The sequence below is a fragment of the Podarcis gaigeae genome (genome assembly GCF_964106915.1).
Source record: "Podarcis gaigeae genome assembly, chromosome: 9".
Lineage (NCBI taxonomy): Eukaryota > Metazoa > Chordata > Lepidosauria > Squamata > Lacertidae > Podarcis > Podarcis gaigeae.
Window position 1 is genome coordinate 50756026 of NC_139685.1, and position 14756 is coordinate 50770781.

General features: G+C 40.5%; 1 protein-coding gene across 2 annotated transcripts in view; it reads right to left on the reverse strand.

Moving 5' to 3' along the window:
- The window catches only part of AFG2A (AFG2 AAA ATPase homolog A), a 156660-nt gene that overhangs the window by 27914 nt on the left and 113990 nt on the right, over nucleotides 1-14756 (reverse strand). For both annotated transcript variants that reach the window (XM_083755538.1, XM_083755537.1), the window contains exon 15: nucleotides 3485-3649. In XM_083755538.1, the coding sequence (XP_083611664.1) occupies nucleotides 3485-3649 (165 nt within the window). The remainder of the gene's footprint in view (nucleotides 1-3484; nucleotides 3650-14756) is intronic.

Below are 14756 nucleotides of genomic sequence, written 5' to 3' on the forward strand. Positions count from 1 at the left end.
CCTTTTAATTTGAAAAGAAAAATGATGCAATAAACTTCTTTTAAAAGTCAGATTTAGAATAAGGATCAGCATACGTGCTTATTAAAAGAAGGAATCAAGTCTCTATTCTGCCAAGACATGTTTCATCTAAACTCACCCTTTTATTGTAGATAATGTATGATAATTATAATTATATTATCCTTTCCGGATAAGAGAGTTTCCGAATGACAGAATTAGCAACCTGACATCTGTCAGGATTCACATGATTTCATTTTTACTTGCAACAAACAGTTCTTTAGGGCTTCGTGTGCAATTTTAATTACAACACCAGAAAGCAAATTAAGAAAGCCTATGCTGAGCTTTATAGAATAAGCAGCGCCAGTTTTATTGAGACAAATTCTGTGCAATTTAAAGCTGGAAATTACTAAGATGAAGCGATCCCTAAGAAACTTACACCATTTCCCCTAAAATATCCATTTTTTTAAATACACTGAAAAATCACGAAACCCCTCAGAATGGCATGGGATGCAGTTGTGTATAAAAAAAGAGGAAATCCAAGAATGCACAAAAATATTTGGTTACTCCTGACTTCTGGACCCTGAACCTTGTGATTAAGTAAAGAACTACCCAACATAATACTGTATCATTAACACTACTTCTAACCTCATTTGCAAGAATCTTTAGAAATTCTGAAGGCTGAAAGTAAGCTTAAAACTTCTGTTCATTGGCCTAAGAACTATTACTTCATTTCAACTGCTGTTTCTGTGGACTGATGAAAGGGCAAGGAATGTAAAAATTAAACACTGTAAGGTGATTTATGCTTTCTACCTTTTCATTAGCTCATCATCTTCTCTAACGCTTGTTCCTTCAGTGGAAAGAAAAGGGGAACATTTGTGCTCAATATCCTGCTGCAGACTTGTTACATCAAATGTTCAACTCAAAGTTGATCAGAATAGGAGAAAAAGGTTTCTCTCGCAAATGAAACTAGAGATTACAGGTAGCAAGGAAACTAATAACAAACACACTATGTGATACAGCTACTCCTCTATTCGGAGGACTGAGGGTAGAATTCCCTGCCTCTGACTTCCATGGCAAGTTATTTCTTGTAAATAGACTTTCTTGTCTAAGCTATGCAGCTATTACTTTAAAAAACTACTTTCAAAGCTAGTCAACGAGAAATCTAAACATGAGACATAAGCTAGGATTTTCTGGGATAGATGGCAGTCTTCTTTGGATACTATGTTTCCTCACAATCTTTTCAGAAGAAAGCAACCTAAGTACAATATTGGACGAAGACTATTTATTTGGGATGTCAGTTATATTGGTATTTTAAAAAAAAAAAACTTAAGCAAACAAATGAATTTTCAGCAAGTTCATGCTACTTGAATAAATCATTCTTAAAAAAAACCCCACAATCACCTCTTTACTAATTCCATAATATTTGATTATTCTGAAAAACTGCTTTCACTGAGCAAATTTTGGTAACCATTTGAGATAAATATTGACTGATTATCACTGTATACTCTCTTACTTACATGGATGTATCTAGGGAAGAATGGGAGGGGTTGCTGTTTATGACATATATGAAAAACAGTAAGGTGCATTAAAAATAATAGTTCAGCACCACATGAATAGTAAAGTATTTGCACTGCTTAGAACCCCAGTGGGTTGCAATAATTCTGCTTTTTGCTGTAAGTGGTTGCCATAAATCAAGTATCATGAAGTTATCAACTAAAGTGATTCCTTTTTGCTGTAAAATGTAAAATGGTAAGGCAGGGAACTAGAGGTATAATGAGATAAAGCTTGTTAATGAAAGTAGGCAATTGTCTGAAAAGCTCCTCTAAAAGGCTCTAAGAAATGGCTTTTGTGGTTTTCATATACTTTAAACATACACACACATATAAATATTGTGTTATATATAAATCTAGTGAGACAATTCCTGGGTGTTAGTCGCAGCTCTATTGGCCTCCATCACCAACTCTGAACAACAAATGGTAAGGTCAATCAGTACATATATACCATATGCACACACATTAAATATAGATCTACCCACTTACTGTGATCACCAGATAAAGCAATCTTGGTTGTTCCTTGTCCTGCAAATATTCATATTATGACCACCTGATGACAGACTTTCTTTGTGGTGGCCCCCTTATGGAATGGTCTCTCCTGGATATCTGGCAGGTGCCAATAGTACAGATATTATATTCACTAGTAAAAAAACTTATCTGTTCACTCTGTCCTTCCTGGATCTTTTATATGTTATAGTCATTTTTATTGTTCCTTAGATAAGGTAGATGTAAATCTTTATACTCTAATGATGTTTAATATGTTTTAGTGGATTATATTATTTTTTATATTATCTTGGTGACACCTGGTTTAAAGATGGATTTTACATGATTTAAATAAAGAAATATGAAATAACTATAATGAGTAGGGATTTAATAATGGTAACTCGTCTGTTAAAGATGCATTGGTCAACTTTTCATTTTGTACATCACTGTAATCCAACAGACAGCTGTTCTCTCAGAGCACATCTACATATGACTGTCTCATGTTCTCAGAGATATACAAAGCAGCTCTTGATAATACACATAGCACAAGTAGGGTGCCAGAGGGTTCTGTCCTGGACCTGTTGTTGTTCAATGTCTTTATAAACGACTTGGATGAAGAAATTGAGGGGATGCTCATCAAATTTGCAGATGACACCAAACTGGGAGGGGTAGTTAAGTGTTTTCTTGATTGGGTCAAAATTATTATCCACTTGCACGGCAGAAATTAACACGAAACTCATGTGGAAATCATCATTTGCTATGGTTCTTGATCTTTCAGCGCAAATCACAACATGCACACATTATTTATGTAATCTGCACACAGGTTTCACATTAAGCTCTACACAGAAATGCTTTCACTATTGTTTTTGGTTCTTGTTTTTTAAATGTGTGAAGAATTTCTACAGGCGTACCTAGGGTCCCTTGTACCATTGGCAAGGAGCTGTAGGTCACTCCAAAAAAAAAAATCACTTTACCGCAATAGCCACCTTAGGAATTACTATTTTATGTGACCCAACTACTCAAAGTGTTTGCAGTGCAGACAAGGTGAAGAGGAAGGGCAAAAGAATTTGCATGTCTTTGTGCCATAGTGTATGGAGGTTGGGAAGCTTCTCCCGCATTTGATCTCACCCTGACAGCAGTGGCACAATACCACACACATACTGTATACATCATACATGCCATAGTCCGATAGGTGATTTTTGCATGTCATCCCCCCACCGGCCAGTTCCACCAACTGCTAGGTATGCTTCTGATATGGATTAGAAAGACGGATCTGACCAGCTGACTGCACAGCCTTGACAGCAATTTGTTCCTCAATATGTAAAATGCCATTTCACTTATGATGTTATGAGGAGGAACACAAACAAGATGGCAAAACACAATTACAGGAAATCAAACATATAGTAATAATTATTAGGATTTCACATTTTCATATGGCACTGAGTTCTTACCTCTGCTCCTGAATACTTCTGTGTTTGGTGGACAAGCTCATCCATGTGGACCTCCTCAGACACAGGCATGGCAGAAAACTGGATTTTAAATATTTCTTTACGAGTAGCTGCATCAGGAAGAGGCACGTATATGATTCTGTCAATTCGACCAGGTCGCATCAAAGCCTAAGGTGATTAAAAAAATAATAATTTATTGGTTCAGAAGGAAGCTGACAAAGAAAACCACTTACAGAATTATTTTCCTTTGATTAATTGTTACAGCAGCTTTTTGACATAGGAATTAACATCATCCATCGCAAAAGTGACATAAGATATAATGCACAAGTGGCCACTGAGTTTCCGAAATGCATAACAGGAAGCTGATTTGCACAGTGGCTTTCTAGTACACATACTGAGAGCAAAACAGACACCTATAATTTGCATTCATCTTTATGTGCCTTTTCTAATATTTGCATCAGGTATCACAGGAGGAAGTAATAATTGTAACACCTACCACAGGGTTCCTGCTAAAAAATGCATCCCATGCCACTTTCTCCATAACATATAGGCCCAATTATTTGTTTGATTGTTAAAAATTATCTGAGCCAGTTTTCAGAGGTAAAGAAAAATGTAAACAAACACAGTATACAGTATAAAACAATAAAGAATAAAATAGTACCATAAGTAAAAACAAAAGAGGCAGTCAAAATGCCAAAGAGACAACCTACTGATGCCAAAATGCCAAAGAGACAACCTACCCCAACTCCCCACGGTCTGGTTTGAAGATAAACGAAATTATAAAATCCTGATTAAAAACAAAAAACTCCTGGCACAGAAAAGAGAATGGAAATGCCTAATAGATGCATCCAGAGAGAGAGACTCGGCCACCTTCTGGAGAATGGTAGCGAATGGAGTGCGATCTACCTCCTCAGAAGTGGAGTATACTATACCTTGCAGGGACTTGGGAGGCATTTTTCCAATCACTATATTCAGCTCTGCCTTTGACACAGCCACTAACACAGTGTGCGGCAGGTGATGAGTGGCCTCCGGTGTCGGTTGCGGAGGTCAGGAGGCTTATTCAGGCACTCAAATACAGAAAAGCCCCGGGAGCAGATAATATCTCCCCTGAGCTTCTCAAAGCCAATATTGACTGGTGGGCCCCAGTCCTTGCCACCCTATTCACCAGCATAGATCAAACAGCAATAATACCAGAGGACTGGGGATTGGCAATCATCGTTCCCATATTCAAGAAAGGCTGTAAACTTGATCCAGCCAATTACAGACCAATCAGTCTCTTAAGCATTATTAGCAAACTTTACGCAACTCACTTACGTGAAAAGTTTGCGGACTGGCTGGAATGGGAACACATCCTTAAGGAAGCCCAGGCTGGTTTCAGGGCACATAGATCAACTTTAGACCAAGGACTGGTATTGCAACATCTAGTGGAGAAATACACCTCAAAGAAAGGAGGCTCCCTCTATGTAGCCTTTATAGATTTCAAATCAGCTTTTGATTTGATACCCCGGCACAGACTTTGGGAAAAATTAAGTGCCACAAACATCGACAGACGTCTTTTGCTTCTTATCCGTAGACTACATGAAAATACTCGGATCCGTGTTAGATGTGACCGTTATGGGAACCTATCAAAGGAAATCCAAAGTTTCCATGGTGTCAAGCAAGGCTGTGTTCTTGCCCCTATTCTATTTAATTTCTACATAAATTCCTTAGTCAGAAAGATGGAGGATGCAAGTACTCATCCCCCAAACCTAAATAATATACCAATTCCAGTCCTTTTGTACGCAGATGATGCGGCACTTATTTCCTTCTCTTGTGTGGGTCTAAGAAAACTTTTACGAGCTCTTACAGAGTATTGCGAAGCTGAACACCTAATAATAAATTACACTAAATCAAAAATTATGGTGTTCTCCAAGAGAAAACTCCGACATAAATGGAAAATTAATAACCAACCTATTGAGCAAGTAACATCCTTTAGATATCTTGGAATAATCTTTGATGAGAAGGGATCCTGGTGCCATCAGATTAAGAATTCCATTGCAAATGCGCAAAGATCCTCCAGAGCTATCATAAGATTCTTCTATAGAAAAGGAGGTCAATATGTTCCTGCTGCCTCCCAGGTCTTTGTCGCAAAAATACTTCCACAACTGATGTATGGCACCCAGATATTTAATTGTCAAAAACTCAAGTCCCTGGAATCTGTACAAACTAAATTTTACCGCTCCCTACTAGGGTTACCTACCTGTGTTTCCAACACAGCCATTAGGCTGGAGGTAGGTCAACTCCCTATCAATGCCAGGATATGGATCCTGAAGATTCACTTCTGGCTAAAACTCATATTTTTCCCAGTGGGAGTGGCTCCATTGACTCTATTAGACCCGTTCCAGTCTAAATGGAGATTGTTGCTCTATGAAAAATTGAAGGGCCTGGGGCTTTCCCCACAAGAACTTATAGCCTCAGGTTTTGAAAAGGCTAAAAGGATGGTGAGCCAGCGAATAGGAGATGTAGAGCTCCAGGACCATATGAGCAAGATAGATAAATATCCAGCCATCCAAGATTATGGAAAAGGGTTCAATCTAACACCATATTTGCTGGATTTACAAATCGCAAAATACAGGCGGGCGTTTACCCTTACCAGATTTGATGTACTGCCATCTGCCTTACTAAAGGGCAGATACGTGGGCAAACCCTATGCTGAACGAGTCTGCCCATGTGGTCTGAAAGAGGTGGAAACGGTTTCACATGTGTTGCTACACTGCGACCTCTATGGGGATATCAGGTCACTGTTTATTTCCCCTATCGTTCAGAAATTTCCAGGTCGATCTGAATCTCAGCGGCTGAAAATCCTACTAGGAGATAAAAACCCAGAAGTAACACTGAAAGTGGCCAAATTTTCTGCGGCTGCGATCAAGCGGAGGGCATTAGCTGTAAAAAAGTAAAAGACTTGACCCCTGGACAAGCCCCTTCATTTTTTAAGTCTATACATACATTGTAGTGCGTGTGTGCGTGTATGTGTGTGTGTGTGTGTGCATATGTGTATTGCTTTTATGTATAATTTTACAATTTTTAATTGACACCATTACTCCCCTTGTAAATTATCGTTGTTGTTTTTTCTGGTCTATGACCGTAATAAATTCATTCATTCATTCAACCTACTGATCAACTTTAAAACTTGCCTTGGTAAATAAATGAGTTTTGACATGGTGTCACCACAAGGTTCATGTCACCGACTCTACTTAACATTACTGACTGCTGCTAGCTGGAAGTGCACAAAGCATGATGGATGTCTCCCCAGTCCCATGCAATGACTTCTTATGAACACCAATCCTCATTGAACCAAGGCCCAGTACTAATGAACTCCCAGTGACACAAGAGTTGCTGCGACACGGTTCCTTCCTTGGAAACCCCAGACAGGTGATGCTCACACAAGGAGGAATTGCAGCACCATCACATCCAGCATGCTTGTGTTCACAGGATACAACCATGTTGCAGTAGCTCTCTTGTTGCTGTAATAAAATGAATAGGGGGCCTTAGGGCACATACACACCATATATTTAAAGTACTCTTATGCCACTCTTAAAACAGTCGTGGCTTCCCATGCTGAAAGCTGATAGGAGATCCCTCCCAAAACTACTATTCCATGCACCATTAACCAACTACAGCTCCCAGGTTTTTTGGGGGGTGAAGCCAAGACTCTTGTAAGAGTAGTACAAGTGTGGTTTAAAGGTATGGTTTGAATACGACCTTAGTTGTCAAAAGGATTGCAGCTTATGGACCATCATGTATTGGACAATGCACATCTGACAATACATACAATACACATGATATCCTTTTAACTATGTCTAACCTTGTAGAACTGACCCCATGGTGATGACACAATTGTGGGTGGATAGAATTCCAGTTGTCTGAATTCTTCCTTATTAAACTTTATAAATAATTTGAAAAAATACGTTTTAATTTGCTGATAAATATTGCCATCTTGTTAAAAAACAAACAAACAACCCCACATCCACAACAGCTTGCATGCAAATTCAGAATTTTAAACACATTTTCAGCTGGATGTGTTTAAGGCACAGCACGTAACCCAAGTTGTTTTTTATGTTATAGTTTTCCCTTGGGCAGTGTAGTTTGAGTTCCAGTTGACTAGAGATATTGCACGGTTGTCCTGGGCTCTCAGCCAATAAGACTTTTCCCAGCCTGATCATGTCAGTGAAAGTCACGCTGAAAAATAGTAGGAAGAAGCTTTCCTTCCTGCACAGCATTGATCAAGTTAACACCCTTCCTAGTTTCTTTAAAAAGACTTTTGTGAGTACTCTGGGGTGGAAAAAATGTATTGTGCATGCTAAGAGATGTCCTGTTATTTTTAAAACAAAAGCGCACATATTCTCAGCTAAGGAAACTATACAGCAAGTTCAGTGCAGCCGCCCAAAGGATCATCAGAGGTTTCCTTAAAGTCTCAACAAGCTAGAAGATATAACTGCCAGCTCATTGTTCAGTCAAGTCACATTTATATCAGGATGCTGCTTTGGAATTTTTAACATTTTGGCACGTATCCAGTATCCCTTTAGGTGCACGCAGTAGGCATGCTTTTTAAAAAACAGCAGCAGCAATTCAACATGGCTTATGGCAAAGGCTATTACACTCTCCTGCTTCATTCTCTTAAGATTTCTGAATATAATTGTGGGGCGGGGGCAGATTTGTGTGCACGCATTTTGTTTTGCATAGCATCTAAACTTGAAGGTGTTAAGTTGTGGGTGGACATATCAGATGGCACAGCAATTCTTCAAACAGCTCTTGTTTATTCACAGGCCAGAACTGAACTGAACTGAAGGGTTCAGCCAGCCTGCTTATATAGAGCTCCACTACAACGCAACTGTAACACTTTCTGTAACTATCCAATCACTGAACGGCACTTTCAATCCCTTATTTGCATATGTGGACCTGAGTGAAAACTATCTACAGTATCCCCCTGCTGGTCCAGGGTGAGAACTTTAGTACATAACAGAAGGATTGCAGGGAGGGTCACTGAATAGCTTTTATTTTCCTTTTCAGGGGGGAAATTGTTGTCTTTCACCCTCCTCCTTTCCCAGATGCTTATAAAAGGATGTGGACGGAAGCAGCAGTGCCCACTGAGTAGAAATCAGGGTGAACCACAGTAGGTGCAATTAGTGCCAGCATCGTCCATTAAGAGTTTGGGTGTAATCTTCGATACCTCCCTCTCTATGGAGGCGCAGACTACAGCTATAACAAAGGCGGCATTTTTTCATCTCCGCCAAGCTAAGCAGCTGGCTCCTTATCTCTCTCGCCCTAACCTAGCCACTGTGATCCACGCGACGGTCACCTCCAGACTGGATTATTGTAACTCGCTCTACGTGGGGCTGCCCTTGAGACTGACCCAAAAACTCCAGCGGGTGCAGAATGCCGCGGCGAGACTCCTTATAGGGTCTTCGCTACGAGATCACATTCATCCGGTACTATACCAGCTGCACTGGCTCCCGGTGGAGTACAGGATCAGGTTTAAGGTGCTGGTTTTAACCTTTAAAGCCCTATACGGCCTAGGACCCTCGTACCTACGGGACCGCCTCTCCTGGTATGTCCCACAGAAGAACTTACGGTCTGCAAATAAAAACATCCTGAAGATCCCAGGCCACAGAGAGGTTAGGCTGGCCTCAACTAGAGCCAGGGCTTTCTCGGCCGTGGCTCCACTCTGGTGGAACGCTCTGTCACAAGAGACTAGGGCCCTGCAGGACCTGACATCTTTCCGCAGGGCCTGTAAGACAGAGCTGTTCCACCAGGCCTTTGGTCAGGGCGCAGCCTGACCCCCTCCTCTGGCAATCTGCACAGAATTTTGCTTAATGGTTGCCATCAATTTGATTTTAATTAATTTTTATAATGAAAGGTTTTTAGAATGTTGGATTATTTTGATTGTTGTTAGCCGCCCTGAGCCCAGCTTCGGCTGGGGAGGGCGGGGTATTTATTATTATTATTATTATTATTATTATTATTATTATTATTATTATTATTGGTGGAGCCTGATCTAATGAGAGGCAGAGCCAACTAATTCTAGTCTTCTCCCCAAGACTTGTTGAGGTTGGTGGGGCAGTGGCACCCCGCAATGGATCAGCCTCTATTGAAAGAGACGGAGCATTCCAATTCCAAATCCAGTACAGTACAGATACTAACTGGAATAAAAAGAAAATCCACTTTGAAGGCTTGTTGAAAGAGTAAAGTCAATAGGTGCTGAAAAGACAAGAGAGATAAATGGCACCCGACTTAAATCTAATGGGAGGGAGTTCCAAAGACACTGCCACACCCTGATGCTGACATAGTGCAGAGCAGACCTCTTGATATGATGGTATCTCCAGGATTCCCTCTCCTTTAGAAGGCAGTGATCAATTGGGTATATAAGGGATGAGATGATCTTTCAAGTATCTTTTATATTGAGCAGTACAAAATATTTATAAGAAAACATATTTTGGGCCTCCCAACTATGTTCCAGATTTAGAAACGGGTTTATTTTCTTCTAGAGAACCCAACGGGAATAGCTGAGAACTGAGTCTGCTCCTATTTTCTTGATCCCACTTTTTCGTCTGTTTAATTGCTCTGCCTCCTTGCATAGTAAGAGCCAAACAACACACCATGTTGGGGTTCCACAGTTAATATATTAAATGCAATTCTGATATGCTAATTAACAAGTGCTAATTTTGACGAGAGCCATGACGTGATTGGCGGTGAGTGTGTGTATGTGTGTGAGAGAGAGCTTTTTACTCCCATCATGATTACTTTACTTCAGTCCCCCGCTCAGCTGCTATTAGGCACTGAGGGGAAGATGCAAGAGCTGTAGCTCAGTTGTAGCGTGTCTGCCCTGCATGCAGAAGGTTTCAGGTTCAATTCCCAGCATGTCTAGGTGGAGTTGAGAGCATCCTCTTTCTGAGACTCTGGAGAAGTTGTTGCCAGTCAGTGTGGATAAGTATGAGCTCGATCTACCAGTGCTCGGACTCTGTATAAGGCAGCTTCCTGTGTTTCTAACCCAGGTACAGTGGTGCCGCGCAAGACAAATGCCTCGCAAGATGGAAAACCCGCAAGACGAAAGGGTTTTCCGTTTTTTGAGGCACTTCGCAAGACGAATTTCCCTATGGGCTTGCTTCGCAAGAAGAAAGCCCATAGGGAAATCTCCGGGGACCTCTTTTAAATGCTGGTGGTGGGGAGCAAAGCCTTTCCCCCCCCTCCGGCCTTCAGAAGAGGTCCAGGAAGGCCGGCGGGGGCCGAAAGTCTTTGCTCCCCACCGCCAGCATTTTAAAAGCAGTCCAGGATAGCAGGGAAGCGCTTCCCGCTATCCCGGACGGCTTTTGAAGACAGGCGGGGGGAGCAAAGACTTTTGCCCCCCGCCGGCCTTCCTGGGAGAGCGGAGAAACGCAGCGTGTTTCTCCGCTATCCTGGACGGCTTTTGAAGGCAGGCGGGGGGGAGCAAAGACTTCCCCCCCCCGCCGGCTTTCAGAAGAGGTCCTGGACCTCTTCTGAAGGCCGCCGGGGGGCAAAAGTCTTTGCTCCCCCCAGCCTGCCTTCCCGGGGGCTTTTAAATCACCCCGGGACAGCGGAGAAGTCCTCCGCTGTCCCGGGGCGATTTTAAAACGCTGGCGGGCGACAGACTGTCCCCGGACCTGGTCTGAAGGTGGTTTCCATAGGAACGCATTGATTGATTTTCAATGCATTCCTATGGGAAACCGTGCTTCGCAAGACGAAAAACTCGCAAGAAGAAAAAACTTGCGGAACGAATTAATTTTGTCTTGCGAGGCACCACTGTACAGTGGTACCTCGGGTGAAATACGCTTCAGGTTACATACACTTCAGGTTACAGACTCTGCTAACCCAGAAAAAGTGCTTCAGATTAAGAACTTTGCTTCAGGATGAGAACAGAAATCGTGCTCTGGTGGCGCGGCAGCAGCAGGAGGCCCCATTAGCTAAAGTGGTGTTTCAGGTTAAGAACAGTTTCAGGTTAAGTACAGACCTCCGGAACGAATTAAGTACTTAACCCGAGGTACCACTGTATGTCTTTCGCTTCACAGCTGATGGCAGCTCCATAATGTCTATGTGTGTGTGTGATTCACAATCTCTCTCTCTCTCTCTCTCTCTCTCTCTCTCTGTGTGTGTGTGTGTGTGTGTGTGTGTGTGGAGAGAGAGAGAGAGAGAGAGAGAGAGAGAGAGAGAGAGAGATTCAGATCAGGGCTATGGCATGGGAAGAAATGCCCTTTCCTCATCATATACCCCTGGGGTGGCTTTTACGTTGCAACTCCCAAACAAGTAGTTTGTATGATGAGAATGTTAGGAGATTATGACCAATAGAGAGTGTTGGGAACTGACTATTTTAGACAGAGACAGGAATAGAATTATTTTAAAGAATCAGGCTGTACAACATTTCTGTCATGTCAGCCTTGCTCAAGACCTGAAGCATTGTGCAAACTGACAAGAAAAGACTTGATGTGTTTGACAGCAGGTGTTCAGGAAGAATCTGCAGTATCAAGTGGCAGCGCTTTTGTAAGGCACAGTCAACAAAGCAGAAACATTTTACATGGCTATTACCCAAAAGTATTAATAAAAGATTGGCCGGGGGGGGGGGAGAGAAACAGGTGGCTTGATGTTCCTAGCAAGATTTGACAACTCAGAAGGAGTGGATATTTATCTGAAATGAGTCCAAGGAAGGGCAGATTGATGAGATCAATGTAAACAAATAAACACTATGGTGGATTTATGTGCATCCAATAGTTAAATGTGATTTGTTAATATTATTGCAAAGCAGGTTATCACAGTGGACCAGAAGAGTAAGGGTCACAAATCATGCACTTAGGAAAGGTCTCCAAGAGTTGGGTTTAAAGAAATAAACAGAGCTGGGGAAGAGACAAGAGTGCTACTTAAAACCCTAATTAAATTTGGCTGCAGTCCTATGCACAGCTACCTAGGAGTAAGCCCCGCTGAAAACAGAAGACTTATAGATATGTCTAGGATTGTGACGTTATGTTAATGGTGCGCTACTGCTGCTTCTGCTCTCCTGTAGCGTTAGTACAAATATCAAGGCACATTTATAGACAGATGACTTCTTCTTTTGCCCTTTCAGTGCCTGTTGAAGACATTCTAAGTGGAGATTTTTGAAATACTATTCAGTATCTGTACTGGATTTGAACTGATTATATATGTGTATGTTGTTGTTTTAAATTGTGTGTTTGTGTGCGTAATTGCTTCAATTGTCTTTACAGAAGCAAATGTTTTAACAATTTTTTAAAAAATGCAATCATTCTATGTATTGTAAATGTGCATTATAAATTGCTTTGGGACAGCTCATGGGAAGAAATTCATAAATCAAATAAATAATAACATTCAAACAGGAGTGGTGGTGATGTCACTGAATCAACATGGCAAACTGGGAGCTTTCCTCCCAGCTTGCAAAAACCTTTTGAAATGGCCTGAAAATGATGACGAAACCTGCCACAAGATTTAATACTGATTTGTTATAACCCAGAGTGCTCAAGGTGCAAAGAAAATAGATATTATCAACTACTCAATCATTAATTTAGTGCACAAGGCCTGGCAGCCCAAAGTGACTCTAACAACCTGATAATGGCACTAAAAACTCCCTAGGTTGTGGAAAGAAGATCTGGTGCTTTTCAAATGTATTTTTGAACAATTTAAGAAGGAAATGTCTGCTGACGCTCAATCCATTAAAAGAAAAGGTAGAAAGCATGAAGGATTTCATTATAAAGATAGCAAAAACCACAAACAACATTCAAACAGCATGCTAATGTTTCCTTTTTGAGTCAGCTTAGGGTAGCCACCCCAACCTTAAGCCCCAGATGTTGTTTGACTACAACTGAAATCACCCTTTGAGGAGTCGATTTAACTAGAATAGGGCAGTTTTAATCATTTTAAGATAATACCAAGTGTGGAACAGTTTTAATAATTAAAAAAAATATTTTAATAGTGAATTTTATGTGTATTATTGATTCATAAAATATGCTGCTTTATACAACAAAATCCAAGTTTACATAAAAACATTCAATCAACTTGAACTGAATGTTGAAAACAACATTAAATAAAACTGACTAAAAACAAGATAAAAAAACAACACAACTATATATCAGAAAAAACCCCTGAACAGTGCACATATTCCTTCTTTTAATTTCTTGATCTGTTTGTGTATTATTTAGTAATTTATACATTTCTGTGAGTATTTTTTAATTATTTTGTAGAACTTCTTTATCTAGTTTTGATATTGTTTTCAAATCCTCTTTTCTTTATATCTTTCTCAAAAGTCGCTTTAAGTTGAAAATATCCCAACCAATTTATTCCCATCTTTTTAAATTCTTCTTATTCTTTTAATCCGGGATTTTCATTCACTTCTTCCACCAACTCTTTATAAGTTGGCCGTGAATGTTTTGCATTGTTTTTAAGTGTGGAGGTTGCCTCTAGTGGGGAGATCCACCACAGAGTTTTTTCTACAATTTTCTCCTTTGTTCTCTCCCATACTTCAAACAAGGCCTTTCTCACTAAGTGGTTCGTAAATCTTTTGTGTACTTGTATTTTCCCATAAATTAAATAGCCATGCCATCCATAAATTTTATCCCAGCCTTCCAGTTCCAAAACCTCCGTATTTTTCAGTAACATCCACTCTTTCAACCAGCTCCAACATGCAGCTTCATAATATCTTCTTAAACCAGGAACTGACATTTTATTATTTTTTATATTTTGCTGGAAGCTGCCCAGAAACCCAGCCAGATGGGTGGGGTATAAACAAAATAATAATAATAATAATAATAATAATAATAATAATAATAATAATAATAATACTGTAATAATAATTCCACTAGTGCAACACCCATCCTTTGCCCCATTCATAGCACAGCACAACAGTAAAATAAAATAGACACATTGGATCAGCAGAAGTGTTAAATACTGTTGTGCACTGGTATACTGGTATCCACGGGTGCTGTTGCCTGCTCAACACCAATAGCCTGCACAACAATCTCTCCTTCTTGCATCAACATAGTTACATTGGACCTCACCCTGAGTACAGGTAACCCACAACTTACATGCATTTAACTTGTGCACGTTCAGCTTTATGTGCTTGGCATAAATAATTAAATAAATGGGTGTAGAAAGGGGATGGGTATCTGGGGGGAAACCACATTGGCACCCACCCACCATTGAACCCAATGTGTTTTGACTATTCGTGATTTTGGCTTTAGACGCAATCCCCAGAATGTAACCCCTGAATAAGCTGAGAGTC